The sequence below is a fragment of the Argopecten irradians genome, chromosome 2 (genome assembly GCF_041381155.1).
Source record: "Argopecten irradians isolate NY chromosome 2, Ai_NY, whole genome shotgun sequence".
Lineage (NCBI taxonomy): Eukaryota > Metazoa > Mollusca > Bivalvia > Pectinida > Pectinidae > Argopecten > Argopecten irradians.
Window position 1 is genome coordinate 30,812,878 of NC_091135.1, and position 24,220 is coordinate 30,837,097.

At 35.0% G+C, this 24,220-nt stretch overlaps 3 protein-coding genes across 5 annotated transcripts in view; 1 reads left to right on the forward strand and 2 right to left on the reverse strand.

The window, feature by feature from the left end:
- The first annotated feature begins 4,610 nt into the window (after window positions 1-4,610).
- On the forward strand, window positions 4,611-8,755 carry LOC138315118 (collagen alpha-1(X) chain-like). Of its 3 annotated transcripts, none has more exons than XM_069255875.1 (6): window positions 4,611-5,840; window positions 6,288-6,368; window positions 6,489-6,569; window positions 6,676-6,738; window positions 7,039-7,686; window positions 7,936-8,755. In XM_069255875.1, the coding sequence occupies exons 1-6, from the start codon at window positions 5,699-5,701 to the stop codon at window positions 8,331-8,333; spliced, it is 1,413 nt and encodes a 470-aa protein (XP_069111976.1). In that variant the 5' UTR covers window positions 4,611-5,698; the 3' UTR covers window positions 8,334-8,755. The 3 variants fall into 3 exon arrangements, with proteins under 3 accessions (XP_069111976.1, XP_069111977.1, XP_069111978.1); XM_069255876.1 differs by having other exon boundaries at window positions 7,039-7,674; XM_069255877.1 differs by lacking the exon at window positions 6,676-6,738.
- Window positions 8,756-10,418: 1,663 nt separating this feature from the next.
- LOC138316590 (complement C1q subcomponent subunit B-like) lies at window positions 10,419-15,102 on the reverse strand. Its single transcript, XM_069258271.1, has 6 exons — window positions 14,843-15,102; window positions 14,059-14,171; window positions 12,487-12,558; window positions 12,198-12,269; window positions 11,387-11,626; window positions 10,419-10,810 (listed from the first exon to the last, which is right to left on the reverse strand). The coding sequence occupies exons 1-6, from the start codon at window positions 15,058-15,060 to the stop codon at window positions 10,419-10,421; spliced, it is 1,107 nt and encodes a 368-aa protein (XP_069114372.1). The 5' UTR covers window positions 15,061-15,102.
- A 4,953-nt stretch (window positions 15,103-20,055) lies between these two features.
- The window catches only part of LOC138316962 (uncharacterized), an 8,414-nt gene continuing 4,249 nt past the window's right edge, over window positions 20,056-24,220 (reverse strand). The window contains exons 3-4 of the mRNA XM_069258595.1: window positions 23,039-23,497; window positions 20,056-21,347 (exon numbers count right to left, since the gene is read on the reverse strand). Coding sequence (XP_069114696.1) covers window positions 20,530-21,347; window positions 23,039-23,497 — 1,277 coding nt within the window. The 3' untranslated portion in view covers window positions 20,056-20,529. The remainder of the gene's footprint in view (window positions 21,348-23,038; window positions 23,498-24,220) is intronic.

A 24,220-nucleotide genomic window follows, 5' to 3' on the forward strand; every position in this document is an offset into this window, starting at 1 on the left:
AGCACATTATTATTGATCAACTATTTTTGTTTAGGTCAAATGAATTAACTATGAAATTAATGAGACAGTGACATCTATAGAAAGGAATTAACAATAAAAGTGAGACTCCTGTCTGGCTGAAAGAAAATATAAGATATCGTCACCTTGTACCTGAGAATGACATTCATATGCCGAGACATTTTTCAATAGAATCAAGATAATTTCTTCAAAGGAAAAGTACCAAGAATCCAAGAAAAAATATACTAGAAATAGAACAGTATGCCAAGTAAAAAACTACATAACATACAAAACTATCGAAAAAACAGATTTTTATATGTCTTGACTTGGGATATTATATATTGGTTGCCATAGAAAATATCTGAAGAGAAGATGTATAACTGTTTTTAGATATGACAATTGCCATGCTGGATAGGTATACCAAGAAATCTAATTCCAGAAAAATATATGATCGAGCTATCCAAATAAATAAAGATAGCTATGTTCCACAGGAAGAGGAGTTTACCGGAATATAGATATGATAAAAACAGTCGAGATGCTAAGAAAAAGAAAGGTAGAATACATTGATATCCGCCAATGCGTAGTAGTTTTAAGAAAAATGGTACGAGACTAATTTGAGACGTTTTTCAAGCGGGAAAAGATTATCAAGCGGATTAACGTTATAGATGTTAATGTGCTAATTGATTAGATAATAGAGACAGTTATTTCTAGTGCATAGTAATGAAGACGTACGATTAAAAGAAACTGATTGTGGCAAGAAAGAAAAGATAAAAGAATAGCACTCAGGTGTTCTAAAATAAAATTACTATGGCGATGTAAGAAAACATTACAGAGCTCCAAAAACAACAAAGATGCAAAAATAAGTAATTGTGTGTGCATGTATGAAATGTGAAAGATGACATCCAGGCTAGAATATAGAAGGCACACTATTGAACCGGTAGGACTGTATGGTTAAGACGGAGGATATTCTTCTTATTTCTCAAATTTCTAATCTGAAAAATTTCGTAATGGAAAAATATTAATGACATGGTATAGAAACAAACTGTGCAATGTAAAGGAGAGAAAAGTATTAATCAAGAAAAGACAAAGTGCCAACCTAAGAAAATGAGTCTGGCCAAAATATGTGTATGCAAGAGAAAAGAATACGAATTATACCAGATGAATTCTCTACTGTATGATTAGAGAGACACGAGGTTCAAGGTACAAATTTTTACGATATAAAAAGGACCTCGATACTACGCACCAAACCGCTTAGAATGTTATTAGGATAAGAGAACTCAAGATTTTAATCGAAAAAAAATACCACTTCCAATGAATTATTATCCATGTAAAGTTTACATCGAACGAAGATGACCAAACTAAGTAGGAAGAGTTTTCAAGTACAAGAGTTTATGACAATAAAAGAATATGTTGACAGAATAAATTTTTAACGACTTAAGACGGGACACGGCGACAGATCAGAACATTTTCACCCTAGAAAGACAGAACTATAATTATGTAATATATGGCAAATAACTACCAACGTTGACAGTATTAGGTATGTTCATGTAGAACGGGGTTTCGTGCTTCATAGAATTTACATTATAAATTAATGTTGAAAACTATTTGTGATAACTCTCGAGGACTATGCATTAGCATTAAGTTTTATTTTCGGTGGAGATCGGTACAGACTTAAATTAGAGTAACATAAACCACCAACCGGACGATCGGTATGTACACGGGATATAAAAGAAAGTGACATCAATTAAACTGATGCGTACGCGAGAGGTGGTAACGACAAGATAAATACGTAAACTAGGACTTTTTAGAACAAAGAGAAGTAAATCGTCTGGCAATTTTTTTGTTTATAATCACAAGAAAAGAATGAGCAAAAACCTTGAATATCTCGTAACCGAAACCTTTATCGACAGAAGGCTATTCCCTTCACACAAAAGTCACCATGGATCTTTCTGACATTACGAGTCGAGATTACATTACAAGAAAATGTCATTGCTGACGTCAAGGCTATTAGCACGATATACAAAACTTTTCTTGACTATCCTTGCATCAGGCTAATGATTAACAGAAAAAAACTCATATATTGCGAGAACCGAGGCCGCAAAATGTTGTCAAGACATGTTTCGGGGAGGGTCAACAACATTCATACCGCTTTGATTTTGACACTCGTTGCAATGGTATAAGAGTTTCTCCCTTGCATTAAGAAAAAAATACTTCATATCCATGGCCCTGTCTTCCACTCCAGTGTCCCAGCACCATCATGTCAGAAATGCTTCCGTCGCGTTCGTCGCAGTATTTATCCTTGCATTAGGAGTAGTAAATGAGTCTAAATATTTATCTACGGTTGAAAAGTCGGTAGGTTTCATAGCGAATAAGGGGGGGGGGGGCGAAATCTCAATTGTGGTTACCGGCTAAAACAAGAATGGTCTATTACAGTAGAATAAGTGTATTCTGAAGAACTGTGAGATGAAAAATAATGTATGAATATGAAAAAGGTAATTAATACGTTCCGTGAATAAAAAGACCCGAGGTAAATTTTTACCTAATCCCAATACAGAAAGATATGTCATCAAGTTAACATTTGGAAACATAGTACAATTTGTGACTTATTCCCGGCAATATTTACTACTTCTGAGATATAGACCTAGTTTGTCCTCGAATTTCTATCGGTGGCACAACATAGTGAAGTGATACGAGTTCATTTTTGTAAACCTCTAGTTGGTGCACAGAGAGGTCATTTCATGCTGACTGCCAAACAGAACATATACGTCTCACTAAATTACTCGGACAAATTGTCTCCTCGGCTTCAACATCATGTGCTAGTTCTAGAGAGATCTAGCTTATCAAATCATGATGATTATCAAATCTTAAAACCACAAAGATCTTTGATACATAAATATCGATTATGGGATGTGTGTGTCCGTGATAGAACTTAGACGTACACTAAGCTGTATGTCATGTCTGTATTGATATCTTTAGACTATTCATATGGGTCTGTAAACCATCATTTACATGATAAAATAAATTATTTGTATCAAAAGGACATACACTAGTGAATGAGCGACACACAAACGAAATATTTGGACAAGTTTATATACAAAATATGATACTTGTAGCGGACAATAGAATGCGATTTAGACACTTTTATAGTAACCTTTTAGTGCGGTTCGAGCATAAAAAGCAGAACTTTGATAAAAAATTATGTACAAACTTAAAAAACTGTTAGATACAAACGATGGAACAAAAGGTAAAATATCACCGTATTGCGGAAGAGTGTTGTAAACAGTGAAAAACTCTTCTTACATGTATCTCCAGTTAAATTCTCTTTTTATTTTCACTACCAAATCCAGTATAAAAATTTATGTCATCAACCTCTTCACATCACAGTTTCTCTTAATTTTCTATTATTGAATATCAACTCAGATAAAGTTAAAGCGAGATCGTAGTTAATCCAAAACATATAAAAGATGTAGGTTGTGAAAATATTCGATCTTTCAATCGTTTATAGACTCGTTAAAGATAGGGTGCGATAAGAAGAATTTTTAGATGCCTAAATGGTAAATGGCCAATGATTCTAAAAACTAAAAGTAAAACTTTCTTTTATCTGGCAAACTGTGGAAGAGAATATCTGAATAAAATTTTATCTAATTGTGAAGAATGATATTTTGGAAGGAGTGTATTTTACAGCATGGTTCAACTAAGAATAAAGGTTATAATCAATTAGAAGCGGAAAAACACTCTGTTCTTAAGACTCACCAATTTGGTACAATAAAAACATTACTGTTGGAAATAAAACGATTTTCTACCAATCATGGTTTAGAAAGGGAATTTCAATTATACAAGACCTGTTAAAAAGTGTTTCTCCATGTTCATTCCTTACATATGATGAATTTTGTAATAGTTATGGTGTAATAAGTAATTATCTTCAATATAATGGACTGATATCCAGCATTAAAAAGTATCTGAAGAATATAAATTTACCAAATGAAATACTATTTTATCCAATTATTCCTTTTAGTCTTGAAATTATACTGAAAAAACATTTGTGGAGTCCAAGATTTTTATAGAGCACTTGTCAAAAACAATACTGTAATAACTGGTCAAGCTAAATGGGGAACCTCTTTTGACTACGATCAAGAAACATGGAAAGATATATATAATATACCCTTCATCTCTACCAATAATACTAAACTTCAGTGGCTTCAGTTCCGAATTTCCCATTATATACTAACAACTAACACTTATCTTTGTAAAATTGGTCTCTCTAATAATCCTTATTGTTTGTTATGTGCTTTAGAAAGGGAGACAATCACTCATCTATTTTGGGAATGCTCTGAAGTTCAGGATTTTTTAGCTAATTTTGAAAGTCTTTTAGATATTCTGTTTATACCATTTGCAATTAATAAAGAAACTATGCTTTTCGGAAAATTTAATCATAACGGAATATATCAAAGAATCGATAATGAAATTGTTCTTTTTATCAAACACTATATTTATAAAACAAGATGTTTACATGGTTCTTTAAATGTGATGGCTTTTTAAAAACTGTATTAAAGATTATTATTATGTTCAAAGATATATAGCTTATAAAAAAGGAGAAAAAAAAAGAAAAAACTTTTAAAAAATTTACCAAAGATTGGAAAAAATGGATAAAGCTAATAGAACTCACAAATCCCTGACAGTTGCACATATCTTTTATTAAAATAGAATATATATTTATTTGTTGTCATACATACATGTGTCATGCTTGCTTTTGATCAGGATGTTGAGCAGTAATTTTTAATTCAATTGTAACTATCAAATATAGAATGACTATCTAACTTCTTGCCTCCTTCTTCTTTTTTTTTCTTTTTTTTTTCTTTTTTTCCCCCTTCTTCTTTCTTTTTCTTTCTTTACTTTTTTGTTTGTTTTAATCGTGTTTTCATTTAGTTGATTCATTATTCTTCATATAAGAATATATCTACATTTAAATATACTTCACGATCTCTCGTTTCTAGTTCATCCCATTATCCCTTCTTTCCTTCCCAATTCTTTGTTCTTTTTTATTTTTTTTTCTCTCCCTCCCCTCTCTCTATAAAAAAATCAAACAATGAAATTATAATGATGAATGAAAGAATGGCAGAGTGAAAGATGTGCATGGAAGATAACTATATCAATAATTCATGAATATGTGATTGATGTAAAACTGATGTATTGTTTGACAAAAAATAAAAAATTACAAAAAATGTTTAGCGTTCGCCACTGTGAGAAAGATTTGGGTGTTGTCCACTGACCATAGCTCGTCCTTGGTACTCTTCTGCTCATGTGTTTGTAATTCAAGTGGTTGTGCTTTTGTATCATTTATACATTCAGGTCAAATTACTGAAATCGATGGATATTCGGCAAAAAGAACCACAAATGGCACGAATTACCATTTTATAAAATTACAACTTTGTAACGCAGGGGGCCAACTCAATGAAAATGGATGTTGTCATACATTTCTTGTGCTTGGTGGATGGACTGATGAGTATATATGATAGTCATGTGATTTTTTTTAAGATTTTGTTTTGTAAAATTTGTAGATTAAAGTAATTCAATGCCAATGTCTATATTCTATTTTTTCTTATTCATTTAAAGTCAATCTCTACTGTGAAGTATACTCTTGTATGGATATAGTTATACTTTTTATTACGTTATGATGCTTACTTTTGTAACGTAAACGTTGATGGATAAGGTTATGGTTTCAATGTTATTATTTCAAAGATTAAACCAGGAACTAACTATGACTGGGGTCAATATCGGGACACGTCAACGACTGAGCCATTCTCTGGCGAAGACCAGATCGACTCTTCCAGTCGATTACACAGGTGAGCGGGACATAGGGTAGGAAAAACTTTTTTAAATTTTAAACATATTTTGTTGATAATTATACTATACCGGATTTGTTTGGATAAGGCTAATGTAGGCTTTGCCTCATGCCAAATCCTTTTGCATTTTATTTGCAATAAAATTTGTTGAAATTGAAATTGAAATAGGATCAAGACAAGCTCTGTATCTTATTTTAATAAAAACAATGTGTCGAAATAGAAAATAACTACATCGATCTTGATTGAAGTAGGTATTATTACTTTCTAAATCAATCTTGCATCACCAGTGTTTTGATTGTTTTAACATTTAGTTGATGTGTTCAAAACTTAACGATTAATTTACCTTGACCAGTATGTATCCCGTCTAGCGTATTTCAATTGACAGTAAATGAGTGGACGTTAGCTTTAAACAAGACGAATAAAAAGATGTTTCCTTTATTGTTGTAGGTCAGAAAGGAGCAAAGGGTGAGCCAGGACCTAAAGGCGATTCTGGCATGCCTGGCTTCAATGGTGACGATGGAATAGATGGTAGGGAATATAGTTTTTCTTCTGCTACAATTTTGTTAACTTTTCTCGAACACGATAGTATGTCTGTACACTTTTACGTGCTCCGGACTAGTTTTACGAAATACTTATCACATATTTTAGGCCAGAAAGGAGAAAAGGGTGATCCTGGACGTAAGGGAGATTCCGGGATGCCTGGTTTTAATGGAGACGATGGTCTAGATGGTAAATATAACAAAAATAGTTTGTTTATAATTCAACACCGCGCATTCATTTCTAATCAATCGTTATGTAATTTTGTAAATCCAATATGGTTTTTTTTACAATTAAGGTCAAAAAGGAGAAAAGGGTGAATCTGGTATGCCTGGTTTTAACGGAGATGACGGAATGGATGGTTGGTTGTTTTATATAAATATCAGGGACCTTTACTGTCACTAAGTATACTAATTAGGATTCTTTATTTATGACTCTATCGGTGTGAGATTGGAAACTTTATTGAGATTAATAAATCATTAACAAAATCTTTTAACGTTAACTCTGATATGTAAGTCCACCATGTTGATGCATATTTTTTTTTAAAGTATTAGAGAAATATTCACCTTCGTTGATAAAACATTAATATATTGCGATAACCTAATGTATGGGCGTATGCAATGCAATGGTATGATATACGAATAAGTCTGTGTATAACCAGGTCAAAAAGGAACTAAGGGTGACATTGGACTTCCTGGACCAATAGGACTAAAAGGCAACATAGGGACACTTGGGCCGAGAGGACCCCAAGGGATTGCAGGTCCGAAAGGAGATCAAGGAATTCCTGGGCAGGTGGGACAAAAGGGAACTTCAGGGATACCTGGACAGTCGGGATCAAAAGGAATGACCGGTCCTATGGGGCCCCAAGGGGCTGCAGGAATACCTGGAAAGATCGGTACGAAAGGGGATCAAGGAGTTCCCGGAAAAGCGGGACAAAAAGGAAATTCAGGAACAAACGGATTACCTGGACAGCCAGGTGCTAAAGGAATGCCGGGCCCGATAGGACCAAAAGGGACTGTAGGAATGCCCGGAAAAAATGGTCCAAAAGGAGATCAAGGGATTCCTGGATCACCAGGACAAAAAGGAAATCCAGGAATGCCCGGGATATCGGGACCTCCGGGCACGAAAGGAATGCAGGGGCAACTGGGGTATCCAGGGGTCCCCGGACTAATGGGGCCTAAAGGGGACCCAGGAGAAGGACCACCTGGACTAATGGGACAAAAAGGCGAGGCTGGAACACAAGGGCCCAGAGGGTTCACGGGGCCAAAAGGAATGAAAGGAGATACATGCCGTTCAGGTGAATTATCTGGTTTGTGTTGTTCACTATCATTTTGTTATTTTGGTGTTAGTTATGGTATACATGACGTACAATAAAAGAGATTAGAGATGCTTAAAATACAATACTTGACCTTTTTTTTGCAAGATTTACTTTTAAGGTTTTTCGTTATTCGCGCTTCTACGTTATATTTCATTCATAAACACTTCGACCTATACATAAGTATTTCAATAATGGAAAACATTCATTGTCATCAAACCTTTTTTATGTTTTTTTTTCCAGAAGCTCGCATTGCTTTTAGCGCAAGGATAAAATCTGACCTGGTCATCACCAACATATTTAACGAAAAGATTCTATTTGATGACATAAAGCTGAATATAGGATCAAGCTACTCCACGTCTGGAACCTTCGTGTGTCCAGTGACGGGTCTGTACGTCTTTACGTGGTCCACGGAGGTCAGTTCAGCACACACTCTCACCACCTTACTACTGGTAAATGGTCAAGAACGCGACCGCTTACACGTTCAGGGTTCCTCCGCCAACTGGAACATTGGCTCCGCTACGATACTGGTCCATCTAAGTGTCACAGACCAAGTACACATAGAGGCAGTGACTACACCAGTGGAGACGATCATAGGCACGTATTCTTCATTTACGGGATTTTTTTTACGTTCTATATAAAGATGTAATAACAGAAAGAGATTTGGTGACACGACAAGGTATTGTATGAAACACTGCGCCTACAACTGATAAAACATGTTGATTTCTGGGCTATTTAATCTAATAAGAGAATGTGTGTATTTACCTGTTGTTGTCGGATTTTAATTGATAAGTTATTTTTTCCCATTAGCATAAAAGAGAACATTTAATATATGTTTTTTATGACGTCTTACGTAACGTTAGATATAACATTTATCTATGGTTAAAATGAATGTCTGGATTTATCCGGACGTCAAAGTGTGTAGACCAATACCATGTTGTTATATCTATATCAAACTCACATGTCACTGACAAAATGCAAATACATATAAAAGTATTAGTTGTAATTTTGTGACATGCTTTTTGGTGTAAAATAAACAAGTATACTGGTTCCCTAGCTGTTACTTGATCGTTGCTTGTGTTTTGGAGAACTACGGTATATTCGTGTTGAGGCCCATGAGCACTAAGCAAGAGCAGGAGCTAGTTTTATATGGTATATCATGACAGGTGACATAATCCAAATCCTTCTGGATGGTGACGAACGCTAAACTCAAGGCCAAAAACTGAGGCGATGAAAAGGGAGACATTAGGAAGGGAGGCATTAGGAAGAGAGACATTAGGACACATTAGGAAGGGAGACATTAGGAAGGGAGACATTATGAAGGGAGACATTAGGAAGAGAAACATTAGGAAGGGAGACGTTAGGTAGGGGGACATTATGAGACATTAGGAAGAGAGATATTAGGAAGAGAGATATTAGGAAGGGAGACATTATTAAGGGTGACATTAGGAAGAGAGACATTAGGAAGGGAGACATTAGTAGGAGAGACATAGGAGACATTAGGAAGGGAGACATTAAAAATATAAACTTTATTTATTTTACATCGATTGAGAAACAAGTTATACAACTTATGTAAATCACTCTCGATGGCCCGGATGTAAGCGCGCGAGGGGTCTTAGTGTGAGAGGAAACGAGAGTGCCCAGAGAAAACCCACGTGATCGGGCAGGTGACCCCCTAACCTTTTCACGTCTGTGGCTAGGTGAAAGGCGAGCGGCTTAACCACTACACCTCCCGACCACCAATTATTGTATAACATTGTATACATTTTACCGGAGATACCGTTTTAAGCTATAATTTGATTACGCGAATCGCAATTTCTATTTTACATGGATATATAGCAAATTGTAGATGCGCGATTTGATCAAATTTCTAACCATGCTTGTCGAAATGAGACGACCATTATTTAATCATGATTATGTAACATACTATGGACGACCTACATTGCAGCAGGGTACGTACGCTATTGGTTTTAATTGGAATTTGCGACGTTTTTTAATAATAATTCCTTGTTGATAAGTTATGTATTAAACTAACCTTTCCATCATTTTTGCCCCCTCGTATGAGTATATTTCAAGGTATTTTTGTTTTTGTCACATCCTCTGAACAATGTTTTGTCCATATCACCTCATCATGACTTGGTTACTATACATTGTAGTTTGTGCTTTATACCAACTGCCCACAGCCTGAATGATTGTAAAAAATCATTTTGTTATAATCATATTACAGAATCTATACAATCATCATACGTGACTATCAGAAAAATAGATCATTAATATTTAGATTAGATTATTTTAAATTTTGTTCGTTCAAACACCCTTACAACATAACCCTTTTATAGGCGTTTTACTTGTATTTCTTATCGGTTTATGGTAGTTTTTTCCTGATAAACATGTTGCTCGGGATTCAATTAAATCGATGACAAAAAGTATGATCAAACATGCTTTCATAAAATCATCATAGCTATTCCTTAGCGAGAGAAAAAAAAAATCTTCGCACGACTTTGGAAAATGCTAAAATAGATTTATTACTTATAATGAATATTTTATTAAACTTCGTACCCTAAGAAAACAATTTCCATAAATTTATGTTTTGACATCTTTTATAATCCATTCAGTATTTGACTTGGTAAGGGACCAAACGTTTCCCTGGCTATTCCGGATTGCGGGTTTTTGTTGGTTAGAGCAAGAAAAGTGATACAAGCTGTAAAAGTCCTTTGCAGCTGATTCTACAATGCATGCAGTAAGTAACCGGAGAAGGAAGAAGCCATTCCAAGGACAAGTCCGTGGGATACTTTAAATACAGATATATATACAACATCGTCCACACTTAACTGTAACGTAATGGTGGCAGATCCGGTGTTAGCATAAATTCCCGCCGCCACCTCTAAATACAAACGATGTTCTCCGTTTACTTTCAGTTCCGACTTGAGGTAGCGACTGTCATTCACTTCAGTGGACCACGAGAACACGTAAATCCCTGGAATAATGCACGTGAATGTTCCAGTGGCTGGGTTATAAGCGTTCCCTACATTAGTGTTTACATCATCGTATACAATAATCCCATATAGTGTCACGTACATATTATTTCTAACCCCGGCCGTAAAAGCGATGTTCTTTTCTGAAACAAGAAAAGAAAAAGGTTAGTAGAACACCAGTGCGAGCCTGCGACATGTAACAGTTCCTTATAAGATCAAACCATGTTAAAGTATTTCAGAAATTTTCTTTTTTAATTTTCTGTTAAAATAAATGTCGCCGAATAAAATCCTACAAATATTCTTCTATCAAGTCAAAACAAATAACGAAGCATTAATTTGTATGTTTTGGGAATACACCTTTCTAATTCGGCACTGACGGGTTTTTTTTTAGAATTTCAGCCCGTGCGTCGATTCGACTGACCTACTTCTGAGACGAAACGTTCTTTGAAAGACATATTTGCAACAACGTTTCTATTCTTAAACTAATATATATATGTTATTGATGAATATTGCAGGATAAACAGTATACATGGTCAGTGTCTTAAAAATAAGCTGCATTTTTGGCTCGGTCAGAAAGAAAAAGTGTCCCCCTTTGGCCCTATTCACGTTGACCTGTCTCCCCATCCTCGATATTCCAGGGGTTACGATGTGTAGAGATCGTAAGTGATCTGAACCCCTGGGATATCGATGATGGTTTCCCCCCTTGCCTCCCGGCTAACCATGGTCAGTGGCACCTGTTTCCCCCTTTGGTCCTTGCTGACAACTTGATCCTATGTCCCCTTTTGGTCCCGGCTGGCCAGTGGCTGCTGTGTCCCCTGTGTCCCCCTTTAGGCCCGGTTGACCATTTGATCCTGTGTCCCCCTTTGGGCCCGACTGACCACTTGATCCTGTGACTCCCTTTGGCCCCGGCTGGCCGGGGGACCCAATGTCACCTTTAGGTCCACGATCTCCCTTCTCACCTGATGATAATATATATGTCACATATATTGATTTTATGTTATTATTGTGGCCACCAGCGGTTTTAAAATTGCTAAACCTGCTAAACATACAGGCAAAGCAGTGAGGCAATGCAATTAAGTAAAAAGGTAACGTGACTAGGAAAAATTTAAATATCATTTAGACTGCAGGTAAAAAAGGTGTGCACAAACTGATTAGAATACATATCCTTATTCCCATAGAGGACCTGACATCAGGCATCACGGTCTGATAACCTTTATACTCCATTTACTTTAGCTCGATGGTATTTTTCCAGACAGCTTCATCAACTGAATACGACATTTTGTTAAAGTATCCAAGGCATATACATAGTCATGTTGTAGTTTTTGGGTTACATACACGATGATGACTCTAAAAACTCTTGCAAACTATTTCGTCCCCAGGGGAGGTATAATTTGATTGGTCAATTTGAAAGGTCACCAGAACGTGACCCAATAACGGTATTTTATCCTTTATGAAACGGATTGAGAATAAGGACGTGTTTTATTCAGACTGTTAGGGAGTGGAATTTAACGTTCAAACAACAGGACTTACCATCCAATCCATCGTCCCCGTTAAATCCTGGTGATCCTGACTCTCCTTTAGGTCCACGCTCTCCTGGAACTCCTGATTGGAGTATAATACAACAGCTCATATAATACAACAGCTCATATAATACAACAACTCATATAATACAACAGCTCATTTTATACGTAGAATGTTCTTAAAACTTGATAATTATTATAAACTTTACTTAGAACAATAAAAAAGGTAAACCATCATTTATAAGTTTATACCTGTGTTACGGTAACTGTATATAATTACAAATATGTTACATATTTACCAGTTATTCCAGGTTTTCCTACCGGTCCCGCAGGTCCGCTGGCGCCTTTTTCTCCTTTAGTACACACACAGTCTAAAACAAATTCAATGGGAAACAACAAGGAGATTAAACTCACACAAAATACTATTTACAAATGTCAGTCGTCACAGACAACAGCATTCATCACTTGCTTCAAATACTTAACTTTAACACTTTTGAAAGCCGATCTTGTAATGGTATAGTGACAAGGGGTTTTCTGATTGATTGATTGATTTCAGTGAAAGTAAGTACAAACTTTTGAGAGATTCAAAACACAATGTTACAATAGCAAAGCAACTGTCGGGCCGAAACTTCAGAACACAATGTTACAACAGCAAGGAAACTGTCGGGCCGAAACTTCAGAACACAATGTTACAACAGCAAGGAAACTGTCGGGCCGAAACTTCAGAACACAATGTTACAACAGTGAGGAAACTGTCGGGCCGAAACTTCAGAACACAATGTTACAACAGCAAGGAAACTGTCGGGCCGAAACTTCAGAACACAGTGTTACAACAGTAAGGAAACTGTCGGGCCGAAACTTCAGAACACAATGTTACAACAGCAAGGAAACTGTCGGGCCGAAACTTCAGAACACAATGTTACAACAGCAAGGAAACTGTCGGGCCGAAACTTCAGAACACAATGTTACAACAGCAAGGAAACAACTGTCGGGCCGAAACTTCGGAACACAATGTTACAACAGCAAGGAAACTGTCGGGCCGAAACTTCAGAACACAATGTTACAACAGCAAGGAAACTGTCGGGCCGAAACTTCAGAACACAATGTTACAACAGCAAGGAAACTGTCGGGCCGAAACTTCATTAATGTTATACCCCTATAACATAATTTCTATATAAACTCTACGAACAAAAATGCCAATAAATGAACTGCTGCTCCTTCGAGCGGTCCAAAGAACTGTTAAAATCGACTGTTAAAATGTGCTGTTGGACCGGAGTGACGTCACAATGGGATATAACAAAAACAGTTATCGACTGGGCTTTCGGGTAACGGATGATTTGTTGGACCCTCACACAAACTGTTAAGGAACAGTTCATTTATTGGCATTTTTGTCCGTAGAGTTTATATAGAAACTATTTTGAAACTTCAGAACACGATGTTACAACAGCAAGGAAACTGTCGGGCCGAAACTTCAGAACACAATGTTACAACAGCAAGGAAACTGTCGGGCCGAAACTTCAGAACACAATGTCACAACAGCAAGGAAACTGTCGGGCCGAAACTTCAGAACACAATGTTACAACAGCAAGGAAACTGTCGGGCCGAAACTTCAGAACACAATGTTACAATTTACAGTCGCCTTTTGAATTAGCAACTGGTTTCTAATTTGTGGTTTTTGTGGGGAGATATATGACAAAATAATTCTTATTCTTCTCCTTTGTTATCACAATTTAAAATACTTTGAGCAAATTATAATTAAGTCTTAATAATAAATATGAAGCTGAAACGTAAACAAACTTGTTAATCACATGGTCGGCTAGTCAAACAGTAAGATGTAGAGCAACGCCATCATCAATTTAAAATGTACTCACTTTGACTGTCGGGAGTTGATGCTCTTGTGTTTAAATATGCTCGATACGATCGCTGACCTAGAGGCCCAGCAGGTTTGGTCGCATCAGGAGAATCTGCTCGGCCATTTTTATGTCTGTATTAAGATAAACAACATTTGATAACAACCATTTGTCTGCTAACCCCCTCCTCTCCACAACAACTATGTCAATAAACAATTAGTCCATATGGTTATGATTTCTTGATCCCCTAAATAGTAAATACTGTTTTGGTGGAGAAATTGACCGCCCATAGAATATTATGTCTGTCATAACATATAATTGTTTATCAAACCCCCATCAACGAAGTTAAGGGGGGTATACTGAAATCGGGTCGTCTGTCTGTCTATCTGTACACACATCTTTGTCCGGGAACTCCTACTAAACCACTTGACAGATTTTCATAAAATTTCTTACACAGAACCCTGACATAAAGGGGAGTTGAGGAAATTATAGAGGGTACTCAATGTCCCCTATTATCGGAGTTATTACTAAATTCGTGCAGCGGGGGTATTAGACGTCAACTCTCGCGACAGTTCTTGTTTATTCTGTAAAATGCGATGTCCATTAAGGACAAGGTAATAACTTAGACTGAATCCAAATTTTGATACTCCTATAATAAATACATGAAAAATTTACTGCATTTTTGCTGCAGTTCTTGACAAATTTCCGTGATATGCAATACAATATTATAATATCATATCAGAGCCAACGCATCATTTAATGATTCTTAATTTTAGAGTCAGTTAAAAGCTAATTATAAACCTACCCAAGAACACTCAGCTGGTCCCACAAAGCAGAATATTTTTCTTGTAGTTCCCTGTGTTCATTACGAAGAGCACCAATATCCGTTACTGTACTTTTAACCACAGTTTGCAACGATACGAGTTGATCTTGTAAATTTTTGATATTCAAATCAATCTGGCCGTTCGCAGAATAAATCAGAAACAGTATAATAAGAGTCACCATGTTAGATATTTGGAACATGCTGGTTTCTATGTATCCTAAGATTACCAGGACTGACTGTTAACCTACTTATCCAGCTTTATCACGTGATCATCCAGTGACATCCCCAATGTGTATTTATATATAATATTTGTATAAATTCATGACACCACAGTATGTAAAATGTTTTGCCGTCATGACCCGACATTGTCGTGACAAAACTGATTTCTCTGTTAGAGTTTTGAAACACATTCTGACACTGATTTTGTCGAAATGGTTCATTAAGCTGAAATTCCATTAAATTTTAATCGATCGTTCGTACATTCTCTATTCTACAATTTACAGTTTTATCAGTGGGTGGACAGAAACACCTATGCTTTTAGTTACAAATTATACTCCTCTACAAAACAAATATAGAGATCATGGCATGCTAACAAACCATAGTAAAGCTTATCTCGACGACCCCTTTTAGTAGACTGACACTTATGTCCAACGTATAAAAAATAAGACCTTTGAATATAATAAAATAACCTGCAATTATTATTAAAGGCCCACTACCTTTCCGAAACGGCTTTTAATTTTTAAAATAGAAATGTAAAACGAGATTGATAATTTTGTAGAGTCGCAAAAGTTATCAACTTACCGGTAATGCTACACTTATCATCACCTTCTGAACAATTTAATTTAAATAAATAAAATGTTAATTTTCATAACGCGGGTCGTCTTATGTTTCCCGCCGTCGTCCTAAATGCCGCGCGGTAGTTGACTATCACTGCCCTAGAAGGCAAAACAGTGAAATGAAACTCAACTGTCATCATACATTACGCAGGAAAACTTGCATAAGCTTCATGTTATAACCTCATCTTAGGCCATCGATATATATTTTCTTATGTTATCTATGATGTTTAGAAACCTTTAAATTTTGCTCCGAAAAGGTAGTGGGCCTTTAACCTATCAAAAAGTAAAAGTAAAAAATAGATTTTTAACTTTCCATTAAATTACATTTCAACTGATTTAGCTAAACTTATTTACACAACAGTTCACAATAATTGATATTAATTTTTCATCTGTTTATGGACAATGTTTATTCATTGTTTTGTGTGTTTTGATAATGGGATATTACGTCTAGAACACGCTGACATAATATGTTTATTTTGTCGATATTAATGTTACAGATGAATATTCTGTGGATACGCTAATAATACCTATTTACAAATATTGAATAGTAAATATACACATTCATTAAAAGCTACGAATAAGAATAAATACCATGTATCAAAATATGTAACAATTATAGCCATTGATTTTCACTATTGAATAGGTCGGATTGATTTGTGACTAATAGTAATTTTTACATTGATGTCATCATGGCTTCTTACCTAACGAACCTCATTCATTGTAACGTTACCATATACGTGCAATAATCTGAATCAGAAATCATAACTTCTTCAAATAGATAGTAGAAGTTGTCCGTTGAAGGAAATAATGTATTGAAACGAACTTCGTCCTCGTCTCTACTTGAGGGTTCCTCACTCAAGTCTGTTATACTAGGTTGTGATCACAGATCATCTGATTAGCCAATTATTGAAAAGAATAACTCAACGCCTCAATACAAGTTCATACATATAATTCTGGTTTTGCAGATACAGAGTCACAATGTGTAATCACACTCTCTGTCACTCTAATTAATGTACAATTAGAGGTTGTGCGAGAATATAGAAGTTATAAATGGTAGCGAGTACAAATGTACAATTATCTAAATTGATTGTTAAACTCCCTCTTACAATATATGACTTGTCTTTTTATAAAGAAACAACAAAGCGATAACAAAGATGCAATAGCAACAATCGCGACAACAGAATAAAGATAATAGTAACTCTGTATATTTAGTTAGTAGTTTATAGAAATTGATCACTATGCATCAATTTCTCTATTACAAGATTTCAACCCAAATATCTTGTAATAGGTATACAAGAGAACTCTATTCTCTTGTATTAATACATGTAATTATCTACAATTATTTATGAAAATTGACAAATTCATCAATTTCCCTATTACAAGATTCACAATCCAAATATCTTGTAATAGAAATACTCAAGGCTTTTAAACCACTGTGTTTGTAATAAACACAACTATTTATAGAAATTGATCAAGTAATCAATTTCACTATTACAAGATTACATATATCTTGTAATAGAAATACAAGAGAACGCTAGACTCTTGTATTTTACTAAACAAATGTTATAGAAATTAAGAATAATTTATAGAAATTGATCAAGTAATAATCAATTTCACTATTACAAGATTAACTATATCTTGTAATAGAGATACAAGAGTATACTAGACTCTTGTATTATCCTAAGTACAATTTATAGAATTTAAGAATAATTCATAGAAATTGATCAAGTAATAATCAATTTCACTATTACAAGATTAACTATATCTTGTAATGCAGATACAAGAGTACAATAGACTCTTGTATTATCCTAAGTACAATTTATAGGATTTAAGAATAATTTATAGAAATTGATCAAGTAATAATCAATTTCACTATTACAAGATTAACTATATCTTGTAATAGGGATACAAGAATATACTAGACTCTTGTATTAACCCAAGTACAAATTATTTAAGTCCAAGTCATCAATCCCTCTATTACAAGATTCATCTCTAAATATCTTGTAATAATCCCTATTGAACAATAGACGGTGGCGTAGGAAGATGAAACGTAAAAAATATTGTAATTTAGAAGGGCTGAGATGAGTTTTACAATGAATTTTGATGGTTTGCGAGGGCCCGAAAGCGCGAGATTTTGGTGTTTGGGGGGTCCGGGGCCTACCCCGGGAAAATATTACGATTTAGAATGGCTTAGATGAGTTTTACGATGCATTTTGATGAATTTGCGAGCGCCCAACACTAGGGGTACAGTTCAGTAACATAAACACACAACAGCTGATCGTCAGTCAGCTGATCTCAAATGAATATTCGTTACAGTATATTGATAAAAATACCTTGCAAAAGAAATATTAGATTTATGTTCCGTGATTAAACATATGTTTGAGATAATTGCAACAATTTGTATGCTTATATCGGTGATGCCATATTTCCGTGGGGGTAAATGGGAAATTTATAAATTATAATATGTAAGTATGAATACAATGTAAATGATCATGTAAATATATGTTTTAACTAAGGGTTTCCTATAAATTATGCTACACTTTCAAAAGTCAGTATTTTCTTGAATACAGCACGCAAAGCACCAGACATCCATTTCATATTTTGATTAGCAAACAGCTTTTAATCTTAGCAACGATGAAAACAGCGGTCAAAACGACGTTATCCTTGATACCTTTGAACACTAGCATTGAAGATTTGTTCTTATTTTATAAATTAAATGCCTAAATTAATGCAATAATGGACAGTATTTTCTGGTGTTGGTGATTATTTTCTGTACTTCTGGTAATACTAACACAGAAAATATTGGAGTTGTTGAGAACTGGGGCATTACATGACCAACAACACTGTTTTACAAAGTATAAAACATTTCACAGTATTTGTATAATGTCCTCTTGACGTGTCAATATCTTACAGTGATGACATTATAATAACGGCAATGGTTTTCAGCAGAATCAAAAGTTTGATTGCATGTCTCCATAAATCAAAATATCTTTTTTGTTGCGCATGTATCTCAAAACTAATTGAGGCCTTCACGTAAAGCCGTAATGTGAGTGATATAATGTATATTTAGGTAAAGCAAAGGCCTTATTGTATTTGAAAGTACCAATCCTTTACATCGATACGGTAAAACGTCCGAACCAGCACACTGACGCATGTAGCGTTGCTTAGTTTCCAGTTATGTCAACATATTTGCTAAAACGTTTTTGAAATAACACAATATGACAATTGTGATTTAAATATTTTAATATCTTTCTTAGTTAACAATTCTATGGCATGACAAATTTGCATTTAAAAAGAGAAACAGGGTCAATAAATAATATTAAATATCAATAATTTGATGATATAGTTCAGGTATGAAATGGTCATTTGAATTCCGCAAGTAATACATAGAATTATAGTCAATACATAATGGATACGCTTCGAATTCATAAATGCCGAATTGTAAAGCAGGATGACAAATCAACAACAGACTGGCATTATGGACATGTTGAACAGGAAAGCACTATAATGATATCACAGGCTACATCTTCTGTAACGTATCTCCCTTTATAAACCATTGAACATTAAGTGGAGAGAAGGTGTGTTTGCCGATCTTAATATAACTTGTTGATTTTGCTATTGTCCATCTTAACTCTTGTTGATTCTGTCAACATAGTTTTAGTGACATTTAACGTTACACAGAGGGTAGTGTTATATGTGGCGATACGTGTTACTTTATCAATGTAAAGTTACACTATAACCTGATCTAGAAAGATGATACATTATATCTGGTGTCAATTCCTGTACAAGTACTAATTTAGCCGATAGTAAGACAATGGAATTTACACCTCAAACTCAGAAACGTGAGAAATATTTATAAATGATAACAAACACGACAAAATAGTTATCATAAAGCAACACTGTCGTGATAGTACCAATAACTTACTAAAAATCAATAGCAACCATTTGTATATATTGATAAAATTGTCTCTTCTGCAATTTCCTTTGTAGACCTGGAAACGCAATAGCAAGGTATTCAACAAAACGACAGAAGACGAAACTCTCCGGTGGATACAAGTAAAGAACTGATAAAAAGTTGTTAATTCGTAATGAAGAACTAACAATACTGTGTGTAAGAACATAAATAACATAAATAACACTTTCTCATTCAGTGTAAAAAACATATTATCAAATATGTCTAGGTATTTTCTCTCACGTACAATAATATTACAAAATTGACATATACATGGACTGCTTTAAGGTTTTTTCTTTTTCTAAAAAATGTACTTTTTAAGGATAAATCAAACCTGTTATCTCAAGTTGTCATATATGACATTTTTATACACAAATTTTTGAGAAATTAACAGTTTTGAGGCCATGTTGAAAAAGTGCGTTTCTTACGCTTTGTAGAGAGGCAACATAATTTTAAAAAAAATCACATACGTTTGTTGAAAACAAAATCCAAATTATTAGCTCTTGAAGATATTGAAAATATGAACATTTCAAATGTCATAATTGGAACACCTTCTCGAAGATATTTGTTAAATATTTCGTCGTAAAGAGACAATATATATCAATAAGGTCGTGCTATTAGATAGATATAATCTTATTTATATAATAACACCGTGTTATTCAGCCAGAAGTTGAGATACGTGTACATAACTAATAGGCTCTCTAATTGGAAATCACTGTCTTGCAAACTAGCATCTTAATGTCTACAATATCATATAAAACCTTCACACTACTATCATAAAGAAAATAAAGTGAAAGCCCCTTGTCGTTTTATAAACGAGTACAAAAATACAACTTATTTGTCTTATTTAGGATAGTATCGTCGCTGTTTCCACCATTGTTTCACAAAAGAGATTTAAGTGCACAAACCAACTTGAAAATGTCGGAGAGGACTGGAGGTCCGAACGTGAATACCATTGTAAGTATAGCAGTGTAGCCTATTGCCCGTGAAGACATTCGACCATCTGGGGCACTTGTCAAACTTCGATGGTAGCTGGATAACGATTTCTTTTCTATGATATGGATGGACCTGATTGCTTTAACATCAATGGGATTACACTGACAAACACAGGAACTATTTTGTCTGATTGTTGTAGTCGAAGGTGGACGAAATGTAGTCGTATATATCGTATTTGTAAATAAAGGTTTAGTTGTAGTGGTAGTTGTAGGTGTTGTAGTAGTTGTAGGTGTTGTAGTTGTAGTTGTAGGTGTTGTAGTTGTAGTTGTAGGTGTTGTAGTTGTAGTTGTAGGCGTTGTAGTGGTAGTTGTAGGCGTTGTTGTTGTAGGCGTTGTTGTTGTAGGCGTTGTTGTTGTAAGTATTGTAGTTGTGGTTGCAGGTGTTGTAGTTGTAGGTGTTGTAGTTGTAGTTGTAGTTGTAGGCGTTGTAGTGGTAGTTGTAGGCGTTGTAGTGGTAGTTGTAGGCGTTGTAGTGGTAGTTGTAGGCGTTGTAGTGGTAGTTGTAGGCGTTGTAGTGGTAGTTGTAGGCGTTGTAGTGGTAGTTGTAGGCGTTGTAGTGGTAGTTGTAGGCGTTGTAGTGGTAGTTGTAGGCGTTGTAGTGGTAGTTGTAGGCGTTGTAGTGGTAGTTGTAGGCGTTGTAGTGGTAGTTGTAGGCGTTGTAGTGGTAGTTGTTGTGGTTGTGGTTGTCGATGTAGTTGTTATTTCTGAAACATAAAATAAGATAATATAATCAATTTAAGATTTTAGTACAACAAATGTTACAATAGAATCAAAGAAAATAAAAGAATTTTAAGTAAAGGTTATCCCTCATAACTACATGTAGCGATCTTGAATACTCTTGGGCTCCGGCTTATTCATTGTCATTTTGGTTACATTAGGTTCAAAATATTTCAATTATAAGATGGAAATAGTGCGCGAAAATACAGAAGCAAGATCTCAATGTGTATACAGGGAAGGAGATGCCTATCAAAAATCGGTTGAGAGCTGTCAAGAGGGTTCAATATCTGCCCAAGGAATGCAATAACACGCCGATGGGCGGTCTACCTCTTGTGTAGCATTGTATATAGCTCTTCCAAAAAAACTCGCTTGTAGAAGTACTCAGATCTGGAACTATTAAATGGGACAAATAAAAAAAGTGTGTTTTAACGTCATTCTATCAGAACTTAAATATCGTAAAATTCCACTAGAGATATAAACTTTGAACTATGTTGTATGATCAATAAGGTTTTTGAACTAGGCTTCCAAGTTTAATGGAAAAGTAATTGCACTTTAGATCAATGCTCTATGTTAAATGGTGTATTAAAGTGTGTTCCACTTTAAACAAAAGCGTTGTATAGAACGAAATAAACGCTACGGATGGGCATCCCATGTATCGATAACCACATCATTTGTAGTTCAATATGTAATAGCTTTGCTAAATAGGAGTAAATACAAGATATATGGGTTGTTATTTGTCAGTAAAAGCAAATGTTAATACAATGGTCTAAAAAGAAAGCTCGACGGTTTTCCTTAATTTAACACTCATTTGTTCAAATAAGAGTTGATTGGATACACATGGGAGAGAACCTGTATAGCCGGTTGTTAGATCTGTTTTCATATTTTTATGAAAAAATAATTTGATGAACTTGACATTGAATACACACGTTCGATTAAAAATCTGAAAAAAACCCTGAGATATTAAGGTTCTAAAGCAATGAGGCGGCTTTTATCAAACGTTCCTTTACAAAGATAGGATTCATCACATATTACAAATTCACAATGTATTTGGTTTAACATATGCAAGGAAAAGCCACAATCTATAAAAATAGAGTATCTTGCATAAGTGGATATACAGATAAAATTATCTTTATAAAACAGGTTCAATATTATCAAATGTCACGAGCATTTAGGCGTGTAGAATACCAAATATTAACGAGTTTAATCATTTTCATATTACGAAGTCATGAGGGTATATTTCGATTTATCATATAACTAGTATGAGAATATAGGCAAACTTTCAATATCGTTTTCTATATAAGTGTAGCGAAATCAGGCTCGGATTGACGTTTCCATCTACAAGACAATTAAATTTAAAAAAAAAATCTATTGAAAAAAAATTCTATTGAAAAAAAAAACTATTTTAGCCATGGTGACATCATATTTTGATTATGACGTCATTATTACCTTTGGCGTCACACTAGTTATTATTACACGTGTGTAGATATTTACAATCTGACCATATGGCATACACTAGTGATATACATGTACATGCAAATATATTACACCGGCGAAATCACTGGATATCAGGCGGACGTTTATGTGATAAATGTAGTTTCTATTCCGGATAATATCGGTATGATTAAGAGAATAGAGAGCAACTGGTATTATTGATAACATTTTGATAAATTGACCTCACCCTGCTCTGGTATTCTCCAATAGCCAATTGCATATACCGCTGTTGTAACGCCCACATACTGTACTGTAAAGGGAGATGTATCGGTCCAGCTTAGTAGCTTGTTCCAAGCTCCATTCTTGTCCTTGTGTACGACCACAGTTCCGTCTGTCCAGGAAACATTAAATGGCACGTATGCATTGCAGTTAAGAACAGATTTTGTTTTTTCAGCTCGGCAATCACCCTGTCGCTGATCCCGAATGCATATCTTCGTGTTTTCCCACCCTCCTATTACTATTTCATAAATCTGTCCGTGGTTTTTGACATGGTTTTTCTTCATAAGTCCGAAATAAGCATCTTCACAACTTCGTACCTCCAGAACAATCCACGTCCTTGTTCCCACGGAGTACCCGTACTGGCTCAGAAGTGTATACGAGTATTGGTCCCATTGTGTGGATTGTTTGGGAGTTGTAAAGCTCACTTCTGAAACCAAAAACATTTAGTGATTTGTTAAGGGTTGTAAAATTTACGTTTAGTGGTTTGTTTGGGGTTGTTAAGCTAACCTCTGAAACCAAAAACATTCAGTGGTTTGTTTAGGGTTGTAAAGCTCAACTCTGAAACCAAAAACATTTAGTGGTTTGTTTAGGGTTGTAAAATTCATGTTTAGTGGTTTGTTTGGGGTTGTAAAGCTAACCTCTGAAACCAAAAACATTCAGTGGTTTGTTTGGGGTTGTAAAGCTCACCTCTGAAACCCCAAAAAATTTTGTGGTTTGTTTTAGGTTTGTAAAGCTCAACTCTGAAACCAAAAATATTTAGTGGTTTGCTTGGGGGTTGTGAAGCTCAACTCTGAAACCCATAATATTTAGTGGTTTGTTTGGGGGTTGCAAAGCTCACCTCTGAAACCAAAAACATTTAGTGTTTTTTTTTTTGTTTTTTTTTTTTTTTTTTTGGGGGGGGGGGGGGGTTATAAAGATCATCTCTGAATCCAAAAACTTTAGTGGTTTGTTTGGGGTTGTAATGCTCAACTCTGAAACCAAAATATTTAGTGGTTTGATTGTGGGTTGTAAAGCTCAACTCTGAAATCAAAAACATGTAATGGTTTGTTTGGGGGTTATAAAGCTCAACTCTGAAATTAAAAACATTTAGTGGTGTTTGGGGGTTGTAAAGCTCAACTCTGAAATAAAAAACAGTCCAAATTACATTAAA

Excerpts from the sequence above, each read along its gene's own strand:
- LOC138316590 (XM_069258271.1), bottom strand. The coding sequence starts at position 15,060 with ATGTTCCAAATATCTAACATGGTGACTCTTATTATACTGTTTCTGATT. Across the intron at positions 14,172-14,842 it reads GACCAGCTGAGTGTTCTTGG|ACATAAAAATGGCCGAGCAG; the intron begins GTAGGTTTATAA and ends ATCTTAATACAG. Across the intron at positions 12,559-14,058 it reads ATCAACTCCCGACAGTCAAA|ACTGTGTGTGTACTAAAGGA; the intron begins GTGAGTACATTT and ends AATTTGTTTTAG.
- LOC138315118 (XM_069255875.1), top strand. The coding sequence starts at position 5,699 with ATGGATAAGGTTATGGTTTCAATGTTATTATTTCAAAGATTAAACCAG. Across the intron at positions 6,739-7,038 it reads CGGAGATGACGGAATGGATG|GTCAAAAAGGAACTAAGGGT; the intron begins GTTGGTTGTTTT and ends GTGTATAACCAG. Across the intron at positions 7,687-7,935 it reads CCGTTCAGGTGAATTATCTG|AAGCTCGCATTGCTTTTAGC; the intron begins GTTTGTGTTGTT and ends TTTTTTTTCCAG.